General features: G+C 39.8%; 1 protein-coding gene across 17 annotated transcripts in view; it reads right to left on the bottom strand.

The window, feature by feature from the left end:
• The window catches only part of Ankib1 (ankyrin repeat and IBR domain containing 1), a 123,940-nt gene that overhangs the window by 9,857 nt on the left and 93,629 nt on the right, over positions 1–20,454 (bottom strand). For all 17 annotated transcript variants that reach the window (XM_087658359.1, XM_087658361.1, XM_087658368.1 and 14 more), the window contains 7 exons: positions 12,828–12,958; positions 6,906–7,040; positions 5,571–5,657; positions 5,275–5,341; positions 3,526–3,671; positions 2,438–2,616; positions 1,579–1,630 (listed from right to left, as the gene is read on the bottom strand). In XM_087658359.1, the coding sequence (XP_087514485.1) occupies positions 1,579–1,630; positions 2,438–2,616; positions 3,526–3,671; positions 5,275–5,341; positions 5,571–5,657; positions 6,906–7,040; positions 12,828–12,958 (797 nt within the window). The remainder of the gene's footprint in view (positions 1–1,578; positions 1,631–2,437; positions 2,617–3,525; positions 3,672–5,274; positions 5,342–5,570; positions 5,658–6,905; positions 7,041–12,827; positions 12,959–20,454) is intronic.

The following is a 20,454-nucleotide window of genomic DNA, read 5'->3' as shown; positions in this document are numbered from 1 at the left end:
TGTGTGTGTGTGTGTGTGTGTGTGTGTGTGTGTGTGTGTGTGTGTAGGGCCAGCCTCTTGGAGACAGAAGGAGGAAGAAAGGGAGAAGAAACTGACTGAGGGTGGACCAAGAGAGGGATAACGACTGGTCTGCAAAAAGAGATTAAAGATAAAGATTAAAAAAAGAGATGCAGTTATATAAGTTAATAAGACCAAAGATGTCAGGACTCTAAGTCAAAAACTGCAAGATGACACATAAACAACTGTGAATGAGAAAGGTTTTATTCTTTGCTAAACTGTGTTAATGACTGAATGAATAAAGCTTATTTTTTAAGGTGGAAAGTTTCTACATCCCCCAAACTGTAATGATATGATACTAGAATAGTAAGCCTAGGATCAGTAAAGAATAATTTGTTTTATAAAGAATTAATTTATAATAAATATACTGTCATTTATTGTGTATTAATCATTCTTACACCTTAGTGTATTTAAAGTGCCTTATATTCTTAAAGCATGCACTCCTGCCACCGTTTCTTGTATAGATTGGGTTAAAAAGCCTCCAGGTGGCTGTGAGTGTCCTCGGCAGCTGAGCTCTAAACAAGCTGCAGGCATTTCTGGATAGTCACTCCTCTCATGGTTTTTCATTTTCAGGAAACAAATGGGTAACAAAGACCAGCATAAGTTTCACTGTGTTCCCTTGTAAGAGTTAAAGGGTCATCAAGTAACATTTTATAAAGCACAAAGGAAACAAATTAAAATGATTGTTAAAACTATTTTAAAATCAGATACAACAGTGGCCATGGCAATTTAAATATGAGAAAACAGCTGTGAGCGAGACTGAGGTTTTTCTGGGTCTTTACTCAGCAAATCAACGTTTTTCAGTTCCCATGTTTTAAGAAGGTTTATCAAGTCAGGTGTGGTGGCACATGCATAGACTCCCATCGCTGATGAGGCAGAGGCAGGCAGATCTCTGTGTTAGAGGCTGGCTTGGTCTGTGCAGGAGTTCCAGGACAGCCAGGGCTCCACAGAGAAAGCCTGTCTGGACCCTCACTCCTCCTGCTAACCCCCTCCTCCCCAAAGAGAAAGGTTTATCAATGAAAACAGGGCAGCGTCTGTTAAGTCTCAAGGACAGTAGAAAGCAAGAGAACATCTTTACATAGACATCACCCTTGTGAGGCTTTGCACCATGGGAAACAATGACAAGCAATTCACCTCAGGTTGTGGCAGTAATCTCAAGAAACTCATTATTTAGATTTTTAATGTGTTTAGACTAAAAGAACATTACAATTACACATTTCTAGTAAATAGAATTTAAATCTCTATTAACAAACTAGAAGACATGTTTCAAAAATTCATGCAGTAAATCTGAGTAAATTCTATTTAGTAGTTAATAGCAGTTAATGGGGAATGCACTAGTAGACTCCAATACACGAGAGAGCTGCATGCAGGATCTAATCTGCAAAGGCATTGTTGCTACAAAGGGAAGAGATAGCATCATTGAGCTCAGAGGATTTAGAAGAGGTTAGGGTGCAAATGCAAGCAGGGCTGCATGAAGTAAAAAACCATGAAGAAAACCCAAAACCCCAGAAAAACAATTACCTCAGGTGATGCAAATCCTAAATATTCCCAATCCCATGTTCCACCGGCAAAGCTACAAAGAAATTAGACATATTGTTTGATTCATTGATTCATTATTAGCACTGCAAGTATACAACCAGGTCCCTCCACCCTTGGGACAGTCCTTGGGTGCTTATCTGCCTGTAACTTTATACGCCAAATCAATGCACATCTAACCGTATTTTAAATTTTATTTACTCACTTTACATCCTGCTCACTGCCCTCGCTACACCACTCCTGGGCACATACCCAAAAGATGCTCCACCATCCCACAAGACTCTCACTCAACTATGTTCATAGCAGCTTTATACACAATATCCAGAGACTTGAAACAACTCAAGAGTATCATCTTGAGCGAGGTAACCCAGACCCAAAAGAACATATATGGTGTGTACTCACTGATAAGTGGGCATTAGCCATAAAGTACAGGATGCCCACCCATGCTACACTCCACACACCCAAAGATCCAACTATTAAATATCAAAACACAAATATGAGCACAGTTGGTAAAGTTACCAAATTCTATGTCCTAAGGTGTTTATGAGTACCACTGCCAGGTCACCACATGATTAAATTTGGAAAGACACGTCAGATTTCTCTGGATAATGAATTCTGGTTCCTCTAATTTAGTCTGCAGAGTTATACAGTAACAGACAAACAATCATTCTGAAAAAATTTTTTGTATTAGGAAAAAAATCATCAGAAAGGATTTAACAAATCTTTATCAGCTATCCATATTGTAGGTCTAAGAAACTTCTGAGAATATGAATGCTAACTAAATAAAACAGTCCTGCCATCGGAGGCTCAGGCCGGTGAGGTTCCGGCAGTGCACGGATTTTACCTGCGCCTGGGAGCATCTGGGGAGTCTGCAGGAGCAACTCCACGAGCAACAGACGCCAAGAACTCTTGCCTCTTCTGCTGAACAAGGCATGCCGCCCTGATGATCTTGTGTCGAGGTGTACGAAGATAAGGCCTATTGACTTTTTGGGCAAGGTCTTCAGTGACCATTTCTAGGTCTGTCTGTAAAGAGAAGGAGAAACAAGAGTTACAAGCTGAACAGCTTAGTAAATAGACACAAAGCACATCTGCTTTCTCAGTCAAGTCGAATTCTTTTGGGGTCAGAAATTAAATTTTGAAATAATTTTCTATTTAACATGCTTTATTATTTTGCATGTTTTTCAGGGTATGAAAAGATGATAGTTTAAGTCATCCTAAAGGCAAGAAGACAACATTTGTTTGATAGGCACTTCAAGAAGGCAGTGGGTACAAGTCACCCAGTAGTGGAGTAAGTCACCACTCAGAAGGAATTTGTTACTGTCTGGATTGAAAACAAAACAAAACATAACCGTACAGTACACTCGGGGCACTGCACAAGCTGTGCACACAGCCGCTGGGATGCAGCCTATGTATAAATGCTGAAGGATTCTAAGACAAAGCAAGGCTACCATGACCTTGAAAGAAATGTAGACTCTAAGTCGGTAGAGGGCAGCTTGAAAAGGTAAAATGGAAATCCGACAGGAGGAAACGGAGGTGGCTTCCAACTAGGGGGTGATAATGTGAGGCTGTGAGGCTGGTGGCTGACTTAGGGGTTTTGTTTTAAATATGTAGTTTTCTGAATTGTTTTTTTGATGGAAAAGATGAACTTTCTGTTCAAATATGCAAGATAGTGTGTTTCATCTCTGAAGTTTAAATAAAGCTTCCATTTTTACATAATAAGAAATAGGTCATATTTGGCCAGTTTGAAATAAACTAATGCTGTAGAAATGTTGCACAGCTCAGAACTCATTTAAAGTCATGCTGACAAATTTAAACACAAAGAAAATTTTAGTTCATTAAAGGTAATTTTTCTTTATTTAAATCCATTTAAAAATAAAAAAAACTGTTTTACTACTCATACTTAAAGTCAAAACAATAAAAATGGCATCTTACTTGCATTAGTTCAAAAATTTCTTTCTTTGTGCTTTTAGGTTCTAAGAAAAATCCATATGGATAAGAACACTTGAGGATGCGCCGAGTTTTTAGAAGAACGTGTACTGCATCTTCGATGAAAGTGGTGTCTGGACAGCCTCCTTCAGCTGCAACGACATTTAGGACAGGGTACGCTTTTGCAAATACATATTTTGACTAAACTAAAAATCTAGACACACACTCATACACGAAAGAAGAATTTATATAAATGTCTTTGTTAAACTGCTTGCTTAAAAAGAAATCTAATTATAATAATTCCTCTGTAAAAGCAACACTGTAAAAAAAAAAAAAAGAATAGATAGTAAATGCCAAGGAACAACTGGTTAACCAATGCTAAAAACAATCAGGGAGAAAAAGGAACAGAAGAAGAATAAGGAGGAGAGAAGGAACTATCTTAATAAGATAACACCAAGTTATCATAACATTCTACTTTAAACTGTAAATGAAAAGAAATTAAGGTGTAGAATCCAAATTTGCTGAAAATCAAACTCATACCTTTAGGAAGATACTACATATGCATGTACAAACTGCCATGAGCACCCTAACGTATCTGTGTACACTCTATCTCTAGGTAGTGTCTGTACTAGACTATAAAAGGCAAAGGGATAGGAACACCCTTTGCCTTTCATTATAATACATGTGAGATGTGGAAGAAGCAGACTGTTTCACTTTCCAATTGTTACATCTCTTTTCTTTTTTTTTTTGGTTCTTTTTTTTCGGAGCTGGGGACCGAACCCAGGGCCTTGCGCTTCCTAGGTAAGCGCTCTACCACTGAGCTAAATCCCCAGCCCCCAATTGTTACATCTCTTAATTTTCAGATTTACTATGTTGCTCAGAACATCTAATATGAATAAAAGCAATAATGTGCACTTACTGAATGTTTACTGATGTCAGACACAGTTCTAATCATGGAGAAACACACACCTGAGACTTTCCTTCCAGCCTCACTGTGGGCATCTCCAGGGTTGTATAAGTACAGTAGAGTCATAAAACCTCTAAAGTCTACAGAATAATAATTAATAGGAATGCCTGGCCAGTAGTGTTGCCTCCACTCTAATTTATTTAACTTTTTTACTGTCTTATTAAAAAATTATTTTCACAAAAAAGAGTATGACATTATTTTATGAACTGAGACAAACATAACAGATCAGTTTTGTGTCTGAAATGTTTTTAACATATAAATTAGGAGTTCCTCAAAAATAAGCAAACCAGAACTTATGTTCTGTGTAGTTGATGTAGATATTGTGTCCCAACGATGACCAACACTCTGTCTGTATTAGGAATTATTAACCTCTAACTTTCAATTTGCAATTCACAAATTAGGCCCGCCCATGGCTTTGCTTCTAGAGCTCAAGTCTCCCAAACCCTTAACTGATGTCTGAAGCAGCTCTGGGTATGCCCTGACCCTCTTGGAAGCTCTTTAGGGATCCACTCACTTTGCCAGCACTAGAGACCAGCAGTGGCACAGTGGAAGGAAAACTACAGGGTGTTTCTGTCTGCTAACAGCAAAGGCTGCATTAGGAGAAGCCCCATAGATACTAATCATATGCCAGCATGCACTCAGGGCCTAAGAGGACTCAGGACAATGCCAGAAGCAGCTCATGGGTCTACTGACCTTTCTTTAGGACACCACTGCCGTCAGCACTGAATGTATTTAGCAGATACATGTGAACACACATACACACACCCCACGCTTATTTTACAACTTACTTTCTTTGAGAGCTCTACTCAATTGCTCCATCTTTTCTTTGGCTGTTTTAAGAAGACGTTGTTCTAACTAAAGGAACAGAAATAAATAATTTAAATTATCTTTATTCCTTTTTCTTTTCTTTTCTTTCTTTCTTTCTTTTCTTTTAAAGACAGGGTCTCCCTCTGTAGTACTGGCTGTCCTGGAACTCACTATGTGTACCAGGCTGGCCTTGAACTCACAGAGATCCACCTGCACCCACCTCTTTCTCTATTCTTAACAGAGTATTTTAGCTCATTCGTAATGATTTGGGACATACCTGATAACTATGCTCATGGTTTTTATATCTTGTATAGTAGTGCATAAATCTGTCAAGTTCCTGAAACCGTTTATGTTTTTTCTCAGCCTAGGAAACAAAATACATAAAAAGACTTTTATTAAAATGACTCTTAAAAGTGGTTTGAGAGATATTGTTTTATTAGTATAGGTAGCAATGCATGCAGATGTATTTATTATTTTGTTGCTAGAATATAATGACAAATACATTTTACAGTTGTCTGTCTGTATTCTCTGTGATGAACACCTGACTCTACATTGTCAATTTTGATTGTATGGCTTACAGACAGATTTGTATCCCTTCAAAATTCACATTGAAGCCCTAACCCAAAATGTGACTTGCATTTGGAGTCAAGACCTACGAGGAGGTGATGGGTTAAGTGAAGCCATTATTACAGATCTATCTTAATGGAAACAGACATCATAGATCTCTTGTTCTATTTTCCAGCCATCATGACAGAGACCAGAAAGTGGGGGTGTGTTGGCAAGCCAAGATGAGCACCCTCACCGAGAAAGTGTCAGGTGGAACTTTTCTCAGACTTCATAGTCACCACAATGGAGAGAGATGGAAACTCATGTTTGATTCTCAGCATCCATATGGTGGGTCACAACCACCTGTAAGTATAGCTTCAGGGGATCCAATGCCCTGACCATGGACACTACTATGTATGTACATGGTACATAGATACACATGTAGGCAAACCACCCATACATAAAATAAAAAGTAAAACAAAACAAAGCCAAAAACACCCCACAACAAACCAACTAGGCTATACTAGATAAGCAAAGTAAGACAACTGAGGAGCTGGAGAGATGGCTCAGTGACTGAGAGCACTGCCTACTTGCCCAGAGGACGTAGGTTCAACTCCCAGCACCCAGAGGGCAGCTTACAGTTCCAGCTTACAGACCTAAGTGCTCCATCACTGTCTTCTGATCTCTGTGAGCACCAGGCAGGCATACACATGGTGCATAGACATATGTCCAGGCAAAACCACCATACACATAAAATCAATAAGTTACTTAAAAAAAGAAACATTCCCTCCTTGGGCCTGACTGGAGGGAAAAAAGACACAAGTACACTATAACATTATACTATATTGCTGATATTATGCTAAAATTGGTTTTAAATCTTCACAAAGGCAGGCTGGATTTGGATTTTTTCATAAAAAGAAAAAATTAAAAGAAAAAGCTCCCAATTTAGAGCTTTTTTTTGCTTAAAGGGCACTCTAAAGTGCATTCAATGTAATGCTTCATCATGAAGACACTTAAATCCCTCCACAGTAGCCGAGAACTCACACCTCGGGCAGGCACGACCTACCTCCACAGTCATCTCCTTGGACTGCTCCTCTACATGCTGGATGACCTCATAGCGCGTGCATCTGTAATAGCCTCCCGTGGAAGAACTATGCTTTTTCCATTCTTCTAAGCAAATCCAGCAAAAGTCATACTTGCACTTTAAAAGGAAACATATGCAGATATCTCCACATATAACTACAATTCACTCATTAAGTAGACCATAATTAGAAGACAATTACACCATTATAAAATGAAAATTCATCTTTTTATGCTGATGGGTTCTGTGTCAAAAAGATCTTCCAAGTGTACATTCTTCTTTTATCAGGACTTCTGGTACTGGTTCACTTGTTTATTTTAAACATTTAAACCTTGCGCCTACCTCTCTAATATGGACTTGACTTTAGAGCTGTCAAGTCATCACGATCCTGAACACTTCCTGTTTCCGTGCTGGTTCCGTGTCTGGCTGTGCACTGCCGTCACCACGCACTGGACCTTTGTATGCGTCTATGTCCTGGGCTTGCTTTCTATTCTACTCACATTCTGTGCATTCACAAGCTGCTGCCATACGTAGTGCCTCAAGTATGGCGGCTTCATGGCACAGCTCCCCGCTACCTTTGTTTTTCAACATTCCCTAACTAAACTTGCTTTGATTTCCCACACGAGCATCTGATCTAAGTCTTCCTGGACGCAGAAAGACATCTGCTGGCATCTGTGTTTGCCATCTTTTTTGTCTTAAAGAGGATTTGAAAAAGATTTTTCAACAAAAGCCTTGCATATTTTTAAATCTTATTTTAGATTCAGAGGGTCTATCTATTTCATCTAGATGTTGCCAGGAGACATGAGGATTCTTATTTTCTGCAAGTTAATTTTGTATTTTGCTACTAAGCTGAATTTTTATTGCTAGTAGTAGTTTATTTCTAGACATGTAGTCAGTCATCTGTAAGTGTGATATTGTGCTTTGTTTCTGAGACAGGGTTTTGCTACATAGCTCAGGTGAGCTGTGCACGCATGACCCTTCTGCCTCAGCATGTAACATGCTAGGATTACAGGTGTGTACCACTACATGCAGCTTTAAAGTACAGTCATATTATTACTGTAGGTTTAGACTTTGTAAGAATTTTTATTCCTTGTTCCTGTTTCTAGTTTCTATATTAAATATTCTGATTCTCCAATTCTCTGTTCCCTTTTTGCTGTATATCTGAAATCCTTCAGATCCCTGCTTTATTACATTAGCTTAGTGGTTTACCTTAGCTTTCCTTCAAAACCTAAGATTTCTTGCTACATTGGTCATTCCTTTTTTGTTACTGCTCCCCCCCCCACCCCTGCCAGGGCATCTCTGTGTATCCCTGGCTGTCTAGGAACTCACTGTGTAGACCAGGCTAGCCTCAAACTCAGAGATCTATCTGCCTCTGCCTCTTAAGTACTGGGATTAAAAGGGTATACCACCACTGCATGGCACAGTTATTACTTTAAAAAATTATTTTATGTCTTAAAAAATGTTCTCATGGAGAAGGAGACGTGGGAAGGAGGACTGCAAGGAGAAGGGGCCGGATGTTGGAATATAAAGTGAATAAGTAAATAATGAAAATGTTTTCTTACTGCTGTTTGTTAATTTATTTATTTTTTGACAATTGAACCACATTTGCAATTTAATGTTTATTTTATATTATTTTAAATGAACATTATTTCAGCATAGTTTTCACTATAGCACTCAGGTTCTAATAAAGTAATATTTTCATTTATAAATTCCTTAATTTCTTGAGTTATTTGAAAGTCTAAAAATTTCCATGGCATTTTAATAACTTTATTAGTAATTTCTAACTTACCCTTTGTGACTATGAATATTACTTGTACTATTTTTATTTTGATTATAATATCATTTAAGCTATTGACTTTAACAGCCAATACTTCAGAGTTTAGTCTCCATGGGTCATGGAGAGTCACCTCTTTGCACTCATTTATCATTTAGCATGCACTTATGCAGTAAACTGGACTTGTTTCAAGGCTTTACACAAATTCTTTTCCTGCTTGACGAAAACAAACTTTGTGACTGCTTTGATACAAATACCCTGCCATGTGGCTTTTTCTTTTCAAAATTAGTGGGAAAATTTACATAAATCAATCAGACATTAGCAACCATGGTAGAAAAGTACAATATAGAAATTTATTAGTACTTTTTACTTTTTAAGTTTTAACACAAGTTTTCCATAGTGTCAAATGAAGGACATTCCTATATTTAAAATAGTTAAAATGTAATTTAAAATATTTAATGGTAGATTTGCATCCCAAGTGAGGTAACCCAGGCACAGAAAGATGAACATGGTATGGATTCATTTATAAGTAGGCATTAGTGGTTAGAAAAAGATGATCACACTACAGTCCACACACCGGGAGAGGCTAAATATAACAAGGAGGGCTCCAGCGGGAGCTCATGATTCTCCCTGGAAAGGGGAAGTAAAACAGATTTTGTGAGTAGACTGAGGACAGGTAGGGGTGGAAACAGGAAGAATCAGGTTTGGGGGGAGGATGGCAGGAGAAAGTATAGGGAGAGAGGAGCAGAATTGGGGGGGGGGAAGTAGGGGCCAAGTGGAATCCTAATGCACTGTAAATTCCCTGGAACCTATGAGGGTGACCATAATGAGGGCTCATGGTAATGGAGGACACGGAGCCAGATGCAGCGATCTTCTAGGTTTCCAGTAGTGAGCCTAGGACACAAACCCAGTCACAGAACCGTGGACTTAGACTCTGTCTTGGCTGCAAGATGTGCTGGGGCAATGGTTGCACAGAACTTGTGGGAGTGGCCAACCAATGACTCATCTACTGAGGTTTATGCAATGGGAGGGAGCCCATGCCTGACACTGTCTGGATAGCTAGGACCTGGAGGCTCAGAGACCTACTGTAGAACCAAAGAGGACTGTGTCCCCTTCCCCTCAAAAAAAAAAAAATCAATGAAATGATTCCTAATAATAATCTGCTATACTCACAGATCAGTGCTTAGCCCAACTGTTATCAGTGAGACTTCCTCTGTCAGCTGATAGGATCAGACCCACAGCCAAATATCAGGGAGAGAGCCCAAATTGGTCCATTAGGTCCTTCCTCTCAGAGCTCAGGGATTCCTTCCGAAGAGGGGGAGGAAGGATGGTAGGAGCCAGAAGGGTCGAGGAAACCAGGAGAACACAGCCCACTCAACCAATTAAGCAGGGCTCATGGGGGCTCAGAGAGACTGGAACAGCAATCGCTGAAGCTGGGATGGTCTGCTCCAGGTCCTCTGCACACATGCTGTGTTATTTAACTCGGGTTTTTTGTGACTCCTAACAGTAGGAGCTGGGGCTTTTGCCTGCTCTTGGGACTCTTTTCCTCCTCCTGAGTTGCTCAGTCTAGCCTTGCTATTAGGGTCTGTGCCTGGTCTTATTGCATCTTGAGATGCCACGTTTGTGGTCTGGTTGCTATCCCTGGGAGGCCTGCCCTTTCCTAAAGGGACATGGAGGAGCAGTGGATTGGGAGGAGGGGCTGGAGCGAGCGGAGGCTTTGGCTGGAATGTATTGTATGAAAGAATAATAAACAAAAAAGAGAGAGATTTTATTTATTTAAATGTGTCTGTGTTAGTATGCACATGTATGTGTGCTTGGGTGGGTGCCCATGCCTGTACAGCAGCCAGAAGATGTTGGGACCCTTGGAGCTGGAGTTACAGGCATTTGCAGGATTCCTGGCTTGTTGCATGGGTCCAGGGATCTGAAGTCCAGTTCTCATTACAGCCCACCAGGCACTCATAATTTCTGACCCATCTTTCTATCCCCCTTATATTGACTATTAGACCTCAAGAAACGCTGGATGGTGACAGGTGCTAATTAGCAGCTGGCCAGCAGGTCCCCTTGGCCACTAGACAGGGTTAGAGTGTTGCTGGGGCTCAGGAGAGGGAGCTGGTGACCCTCCACTGAGGGCCTCCAGCTCCTTCCTCTCCCACTGGGGGCCAAAGCAACTAGGGACTCAGAGGTCCAAGCAGGGGCAATGGAGGAGCTAGAGGATAAAGGGGGTGGAGTGGGTGGAGATGATACAGCATTCTAATTAAAAATGTAAAACAAATTTAAAAATTTCTAAGGGGAAATGAAAAAAGTATTTTTAAAAATAAATTAGTTTATTTTCAGATGAACAAACATGCCATTCTTTTTTTTTTTTTTTTGGTTCTTTTTTTTTTTCGGAGCTGGGGACCGAACCCAGGGCCTTGCGCTTCCTAGGTAAGCGCTCTACCACTGAGCTAAATCCCCAGCCCCTACAAACATGCCATTCTTTATAAAATCCAAATACACTGGGTTTCAGACAATGCAAACTGTCTATTATAATCCACACTGAACTATCAGCAGCCCAGCAGATTATGAAATTATTCACACTATATTATGGATTCAACGTTTAATGCCATGTTCTATTTACAAACTTGACATACACTCTAAAAGGAGTCAACTGTGTGCATGAGGTTATCATCTAGGTAAGTTTTCAAGTCAAAATAAGAATGCCACCTTTTAGGGGTTGGGGATTTAGCTCAGTGGTAGAGCGCTTGCCTAGCAAGCACAAGGCCCTGTGTTCAGTCCTAGCTTCGGGGGCGGGGGGCTATTGGACGGGGATGACCCAACAAAAAGAATCCTACGTTTTAGTTTTATTTTCTTTCTTATTGGAGACAGTCTCACTGTGTAACTCTAGATGGTTGAGAGCTTGCTATGTGGGCCAGGCTGGTCTCATAGATGACCAGCCTCTGCCTACAGAGTGCTGGATTAAAGCTATGCACTACCATGGCTTTATAAACTACTCAGTTTATATTTTTGATTTGAACAATTAAAATAGCATATAAAATAAGATTCTTACATGTTTATTTTAAATAAATGTTTATTTTAAACCCCATAGAATCTCAAGAAACATCTGTTTAATGTAGTACCTTTGTATTATCAGTCTGATTAATTCATGAAAATATCCTTCCAGTAATCCATATTTATCAAGTACTTACTACTGTGCTGTGAAGGACAGAAAAGTAATACTGGCATCTAGCCCAAAGGTCAGCTTACTGATGGTTTATGGTGAATGTATACATCTGTGCACATTTAGGAAATCTAGATCACATTTTCTTTTTTTTTTTTTCCTTCTTTTTTCTTTTTTCGGAGTTGGGGACCGAACCCAGGACCCTGCGTTTGCTAGGCAAGCACTCTACCACTGAGCTAAATCCCCAACCATCACATTTTCTAAGAACAAAACCAAACAGGGACTTGGATATGAGACCATATTTAGCGAGAATGATTTTGTTCGGTTCTTAGCTGAACTAAAATTGGGTAATTTTCTTATAAACCAAGAGTAGGCCTTTGCCTTCTGCTCTCAGGGATTCACTGCCGCCTCAGGAAGCCCATTTCTTTCCACTAATTTTACTATCATATCAGCTTTTAAGATAATTTTGTAGTTTCCATTCTTTTGCAAGTTATAAATCAGTGAGCACTGGCTCAAGGTGGAAAAAAAAAAGTATTGTTAGAGTAATGTTAATAGATTTTATTAGTCTTGACTATTTTAATTTCTTTCACTTTCTAAGTGAGAAAATTACATTGTCTTAATATTTTAAAACATCGCTTAAAAACCTAGATGGCCCTTCTAATAAAGGAAAAATGAGAGTATTACTACAATTTTCAAACAAAACGCTGAAATAGAGGCATGAATTAATATAACCTTATTCCAAGATTGTTAAAAATGTAGGTAGCTTCTTTTTCTACAATGAAACCAGGAAAGCACAGACTTCCTTTCAGTCCTTTAAAGGTTTCAGCTAAGTGGGTCTTTTTAGGCATTTTAAGTTTTCAATGAAGCAAAGAACAGAATTATTTACTTAAGTGATGGCAGAATACCATCTTGTTTTGTAGTATGAACCAGATTAAGCTGTAACAACAGAGCACGGAAATGTGTGTCAGCATCTTACCTTGGCACACTGCATGTGATTGCAGCCCTCATTCTTCTGTATTGGTGACTTACAGTTCGCACAGGGCTTGGAGTTAGTTAACAGCCACAGACAGTTGGCAGCATCCTCATAGGCTTCACTGACTCCGACGACTTTGAGATATTGAGCACAAACATAACACATGGTTAAGCACACAATTCCAGGGGAGGGAACTAGGCTTTTCTTTGCAGGCTTTCTCCATGGTACTCATGTGTTTGTTTTTCCTATTAGTGTCTAAGGCAAGATTTTTTAAAACTTCTTCATTTTCAATAGTATAGGAAGTTCTGTTCCAACATTCTTAGAAACCTATTTGAAAAGAAATTTCTCTGTAAATCTATGCAAATAAAAATGGGGGGTGAACCAGTTTTTTTTTTTAAAGAGTATGTGCTTTGTTTAAAGTAACTACTATATTCAAGAAAATTATAGAAAGAGTGATTACCTTAGACCAGCAGTTCTTTTTTTTTTTAAATAAATACATCTTTTTTAAAAAATTTATTTTATTTTATCTGAGTGCACTGTAGGTATCTTTAGACACACTAGAAGAGGGCATTAGATCCCATTAAGATGGTTGTGAGCCACCATGTGGTCGCTGGGATTTGAACTCAGGACCTCTGGAAGAGCAGTCAGTGCTCTTAACCACTGAGCCATTTCTCCAGCCCAGACCAGTAGTTCTTAAACTGGGGGATGAATGACCCTTTCACAGGGGGCCCCCTAAGGCCAATGGAAAACACACAGTTTGAATGGCCTTAGGATCTGAGACACTGCTGCCCCTTCTCCAGGTGGGTGTGCCCATATGTAGGCGTGCCCACATACAAGTACCCAGAACTGTACTGAAGGATTGCAACATTAAAAGGTTGAGAACCACTGTGTTAGAGCATAGTCTCTTATAATTTTATATTATGTGTATGAATGTATTATGTGAATGTACGTTTCTGCCCTGTGCCTGCAGATGTCAGAAAAGTGTGTTGGGTCCCTTGGAGCTCAAGTTGTGGATGGTTGTAAGCTACCTTGTGAGTTTGAGAACCAAATCCAGATCTTCTGCAAGAGGAACAGGTGCTCCTAACCACTGAACTCTCTCTCCAGTCCCTAAACTTTAATTTCTTAAAAATAGGCTAATTGGAAACAAAATGACCAGGGATTCTCCATAGTGGAAAGTAGTAAGCACCAATATCTGTTTTGTGGGCAAGGCTGGTTATGCATAGCCCAGGCTGCTTACAAATTCAGAACCTGGCCCTCAGCCTCCCGAGTGCAACAATTACACAAGAGCACAACCTTCTCCTTTCCTTCTTCTGTTTTTAATCTGTGATTACTCCAGATAAGCAAATCCAGTAGGATACGCCTACAGCTAATTCATCTCTCCAGATCTCTTTCTCAGATTTATGTAGTCAGTCTGTGAGACGGACTGGCGTCAACATCCTCAGGACAGCTCACTCACAGAACATGGCCAATTCCACCTCTTCCTCTTTCGTTTCCTTTCCATCCCCGCTCTTTGCTGTTTTAGCTAAGGTCCGCCTCATCTCTTGCTAGACAGCAGAAACAGAGAAAACCAAACCCTTCTTTCCCAGTTCCTTTTCCCTCCTACCCTCAACAATACTACCTAAACAATGATCTTTGGAAAATAAAATTCTGCTTAAGATCTTTTATCTACTTTCCTTTGGCAAAGGGCTACAAGATAAAATCCAATCACTTCAGTAGGCAGTGAGAAGTCCTTCATGACCTGACCCATTCACTTGGCAGGCTTCTCTTAGGGATTAGGGATGCCTGGTTTAGTGCTTGCCCTATACCAACTTTAAAAATTTCTTAAATTCAATTTACTCTGCTATAATTTGAGATCTGTAATCTTAAGCAAAACCACAGTTTTTAAAGATTCTAAACATTTCATTTTAACTGCCCCCTAGCAATTTAAAAGGTAAAATTAAAATGTTATTTTTCCTGTTAGATTGGCAGGGATCTGCAGGTTTTGTTTTATTTTCTACCTCTAACTGCACTGGAAAGCCTTACTTATTCTGTAGTGAAAATGTCAGGAGTTATTTAAGAACCCTGTCTGTGGACCATTCAAGTCAAGGCTCTTACTGCATGCACGTTTTAAAAGGTACAGTAAGGTTTTAGCCGTACTGTCCAAATCAGAAGAGAACTGAGACTGTGTTTTAAGAGGAACATTTACCCAATCTGAAGGTATGAGATGACAAAAAGGATACAGTAGCTGGGGATGACTGACCCTTAGGAAGTGGCCCTGTATACGAACCAGGGAGGGTGGGTACTAGTCTTTCCATGGAACCTAGCTGCACTGACCCTGAAAGATACATATATATGTTTTCACCCACAACACCATAGCCCCTGTTGTTAACTCCTACTGGCTTTTAATTCTATACAGCAAAGAGAGGCAACAGCAGTAGTGAGATGATCAGGCCATGCCAGTTTCTACTTGAGAGAAAATGGTTGCGGGAGAATTCACATCAGTTGGTGAGGACAGAGATCTGAGAAGGAACTCATATGTCTACTGTGGCCAAGCTGTGGAGGCAATGCGGTAGAATCTAGACATATTTGAACACCTAATTCTTGTTTAAAAGAAGGGGTCTTTCTTTTCTTTTCAACATCAACATTATTTTTAGTTTAGAGGCTCTAGCATATTCTTATGATCGCATTGTTCATTGTTGTAATAAATACAGCACAAAGCCTCTAGAACAAAGCCACTGTGTGATGCCCAGCACAATACCTCTCTTCTCTCTTGGAGAAAGCTTGCTTCTAACTGTATTGCAGGGATTATATGATGGCAATTATACTTAGGAACTGTCCAGTTACTATTACAATACAACTTCTGCGGAAACACCTTCAACCCTCCTCAGTTCTCTGAACCTACCCTTCAGGACACTTGTGATGCATGTCTGTTCAGTGAGCCCTACTGACTTTCAAACTCTTCCACTAACCTCGCTTTTATGTCTAACATAGCTTAATCTTGTTTTTGTAATAATAATATGATGTGTTAGGCTCTTGTGTTAAGAAATATTAGCTTCATTTAATAGTGCCAGAACATAACAGAATCTATTTAGTAGAACCAAAATGCATACAGCAGGTATACACGTATATCCACATCCCTCCATATGCACTTGCACACAAACTGACACATACACACACACACGCATACTTGAAGGCTGCTTTTAAAGATTGGTTTTAAATAAACCATTTGAATTTCTATTCTGTCATCAATCTTTCAGTGGACATATAAATCGTTTGCAAATTTTATAAGTTTATCATTTTTCACAGACAGTCTAACTATATCTACTTCTTGCACTGATTAAACACAAGAGAATCAATTTAGTGCTTTAAAACACTAATCAACCGATTATATGGAAACCTCTGAACCAATATTTAGTATATTTCTAATACCTTTTCTCATTAATTTGATTGTGTCACTTCTTTTGAATTTCACTATTCAAGGACTAGAAACCTGGGCCTAAGAGAAAACAATTGATGAACTTATAAATGTGGTAAAAAAAAAAAAAACAATAAGAAAGAAATGCTTATGAGAGCTGGTATGGCGGCTGGTGCCCGGATCTCAGCGGCTAGGGAGGTTGAGACAGGACTGAGCGTCAGTTTCCAGTCGGCCTGGATAAGGTAGGAAGAAATTGTCTTAAAAATGCTATGTGAGTGTTACTGTATTTTCTGGCACAAGGTAAACAGAAAAGCTGTTGTAGTACAAAGGACATGCCAGCATGTCACACATTTAGCCGTGCTGCCCCTCCTCAGAACGTCCCTCTGCATGTCTGATGCCTGGGTTACTTCAGTATTAGAGCTGCCTCGCTCGCTCTTGCCCACTTTCAGCCATGGTGGAGTCTCAGACTCACACAGAGTGGCCTGCATAGCACCCCCTGAATGTGACTCAAGTGTGGTGAGAAAACACCTAGGCTTTTCTCTTTTGGAAACTGGGCCTCTCAGTGCAATCCTGGCTTTGCTCCTTTCTGTTAGGTACTTCTCGAACGTGAACACTGCTTCTTTCTTCTATCCTGTTTTCTAACATTCTTCCCAACTCTCCATCTTTCTGGATCAAAATCTCATTTAGAGAATTCAATGGTTATTTTTTAATTTTCAGTCTATCTCTGGCCAACATAAATATTGTGCACACAATTTGCTAATCTTACACTTCTTTCTTCCTCTTACCACAGGATCCTTATCATATGCAAAAGTACTCTTACCAAGGCTCACCACTAACCTTTTCTCAGACTTGGCTTCTACCCCTCCTTCCGGAATAGAAACTTATCTGTGGGCCTGGAATAATTGACCCAGTTTTAATATGGTAAGGGGCAACACTGTGCTGCCCTAATGAAATACTGCCTCTGGAAGAAGGCAATTCAGGAAGAAGAGGAAATTTACATGGCTCAGGGAACTCCTGAAAGTTACAAGATTCACAAGGTTATATCAGAAGTAACCATTGATGGGGAAAGAAGACTTTCTAACCAGCGGGGCTGTCTCCAAGCTGTGAAGGAACTCTAGGAACACAGCTTTTAAGTCATGGCAAGGTGGGGTGAACTTTCTCATGATAAAGCTGCCTTTGAACCCTCTATGCTCCTATAAGTAACCCCAGTAAAACCACAGGTTCAGTAAGCTAGATTGGGTGGAACTGTTCCTTTATTCTGACATGGGCACCCTTTCTGGGCTGAATAGAGATCTGGTCATGTACATGATACAGCATGTAATACTAATTACCAATATCTCAATAGTAACTCTAACCAAGAAAATAGAAGAGTTGTATGATAAAAGAAATTGAAGATATCTTAAGATAGAAACTTTCCCATGCTCATGTGTGATATAATTAACATAGTAAAAATGGTCATTTTACCAAAAGCAATCTGCATACTCAATGTAACTCCATCAAAGTTCTACCACAATTCTTCCCACATCTTGAGAGGACAATTTCCAGTTTCATATGGAAAAACAAGAAACTCAGGACAGCTCAAACAATCCCAAATAATAAAACTAGTGGAGGTCTCACAATTCCTAACCTCAAAATTGTACTACAGAGCTATAGTAATAACATAGCATGTCACTGGCCAAAAATCAGACATGTTGATCAATGGAATCAAAGACCCACTCATAAATCCACATACCTATAACACTGGATTTTGACAAAGAAGGCAGAAATACTCACTGGAAAAAAGACAGCATCTTCAACAATGGTACTGGTCAGACTATGTGAGTGAAGGTTTGTAAGCCAAATGAGCTGGTTACACAGCAGATTACATGGCATTTCTGTGCGTGTGTATGTGTGCGTGTGCGCATGTGTGTATGTGCATGTGTGTGTCTATTTGCATTCCATAGAGAAGACAATGTCAGACCAAAGTAGCAATACTACACAGCACACCCAGGTACAGTCTGTGTTTACTGGGGATCAGCTACAGAAAGAAGAATAGGCAATTCAAAGGCAGCTGTGCCACCCAGAAAGGCCAGGTAAGTATGGGTGATGACTGAAGAAGCTACATCTCTCAACTTGTATTGCACATGTAACATGCAAGTTCTCTGTGGTGCCCAACTGGAAATGCCTCCCTGTGGTGCTTTTTTGGGAAGCTTAGCTGGGATACCCTTCTGGAGGAAGTATGTCCCTGGGTATAGGCTTTGAGAGCTTAAGGCATTGTACCACTCCAAGTTCATTCTTTTTGCTTCATGCTTGTTGACAAGATGCAAACTCTGAGCTTGTTGCTCCAGCTGCCATGTTTGGTGCTAACTGACATGGTATGCCATCATGGACACTTAGGTCTCTGCAACCCTAAGCACATATAAACTGTCCTTTTCTTTTTTGTTCATGGTGTTTTACCACAGCAAGAGAAAGTAACAAATACAAGTCCTTTAAAAATATTTTTCCCCAATACTTGCTTTACATTTCAAATCAGATCATTGGACCATATTCTGTTTTAGAATAAATTAGTATGCTAGGCTAATTACATCTTGTGGCACAGCAATCTTCCAGGCAACTAGGAAGCATGCTAGATTTAAAACAATGACACTGCACTGAGTTTCTTTAAACTCCTCCATCCACTTAAGCCCACCTGAATCACTCATCTTGCTAAGTCCTCAGAGCCTCTCTCTCAGCTGGCACTGTGCAGTAGTCTCAGATAGGGGGCACTCACATACTAGAACTAGCATGCTGGCTACACCACGGCTTGAACAGGCTGCGTATGCACCTCATAGTCTATGAGAGCTCATTCCATTCACTGTGTCCACAGCCAGGTTTGCAGGACTTCTTTCACCTGACCACTGTACTGGTCTGAACCCCTGCCAGTACAGCCTCCCCGCTCACTGCGTCGTCCCACACTGCAGCACTGAATTTGCAGTTGTTAGTCAACAACTACGCATGTTTCACAAAGCTACTTCATCCTGTCCCTGAAAATGTTCCCTAAGAACACTGATCTGGTTTTAAGTATTCAGTTTACAATCAAATCTGTCACCCTCTCTTAGAGACGACTGGCTCCCTTTTTCTCCTCTCCACAACTAACAAAAGGAATAATATTCTCTCACAATATTTATGACATTTATTTACAACAAAAATGGATGGCATCTAAACTTTATATTCTAGCACAAACAGTACTTAAATAAAGAAAACAGCATTTAAAGAGAATACTAACTATTCTTACTATTTCTACTGAGCTTGAGGCAAGCACTTCTATAATTCCACTGATCATCTCCAACTACTTATCCTGTGACTACCACACATTCAAATGTGCACATCAAGGGCCACTCTTTTTCCTAGAAGGTATCGCCTTTATCTGAATTTGCTAACTCTGACTAATGTTATAACGGTCTATCTGGTGTCACACACTTAAAAGCTCAATTTCTCAAACACTGATCTATCTATTCTTAAAGCTACCCTTCTACAGTTACCAGCTACTCTGTCAAAAATGCTTGATAAGTGGGGTTGGGGATTTAGCTCAGTGGTAGAGCGCTTGCCTAGGAAGCGCAAGGCCCTGGGTTCGGTCCCCAGCTCCGAAAAAAAGAACCAAAAAAAAAAAAATGCTTCATAAATTTATATCCCATTTAAATAATGTACTTCATGGTTTATTCTATTAAGAACAAGTGACATGGACAACATGAACCTCAAGGATCTACAGTACTAAGGCCCAGTCCTTGGGTAATGGGTAATTCCTTCACATAACCCAAGCCCAGTGGTCTCACCACTGCCAGTCTCTCTCTCCAAGTGACACTCTGATGCAAGCACAAATGCCTAGAACAAACCTTTGCCTCTGCAGAGAAGCTCATTCATAGTTCATCACTTTCAGGAAGACCCTGTGATTTTAGGAAAACCCTGTGATATTCTTTCCTCATTCAATCTCAGTTAGTTGTTCTGTCTATTTAACTCTAGGCTACCATATGCTATATAAAACAATTTGACAGCTTCTCTGACTCTCTGCCTTCCTAAAGGCTCACATCATCTTTATTATGTGCTTTGCTCTCAAGTATAGTATCAGCAAGTGAATTCTTGATCCTGATTTGCAACACTTCGAAGTAACTCCATTATCTAAAAAAGAAGACTCTCGTCCCCAGATCCGAAAAAAAGAAGGGGAAAAAAAAAAAAAGAAGACTCTCACTAAATCTTGCCTTATATTACTTTAAAAGAAAA

Source organism: Rattus norvegicus, chromosome 4 (genome assembly GCF_021556685.1).
Source record: "Rattus norvegicus strain SHRSP/BbbUtx chromosome 4, alternate assembly SHRSP_T2T, whole genome shotgun sequence".
NCBI lineage: Eukaryota > Metazoa > Chordata > Mammalia > Rodentia > Muridae > Rattus > Rattus norvegicus.
The sequence above is the reverse complement of the archived record's forward strand: the minus strand, read 5'-3'. Positions and strand labels throughout refer to the sequence as shown.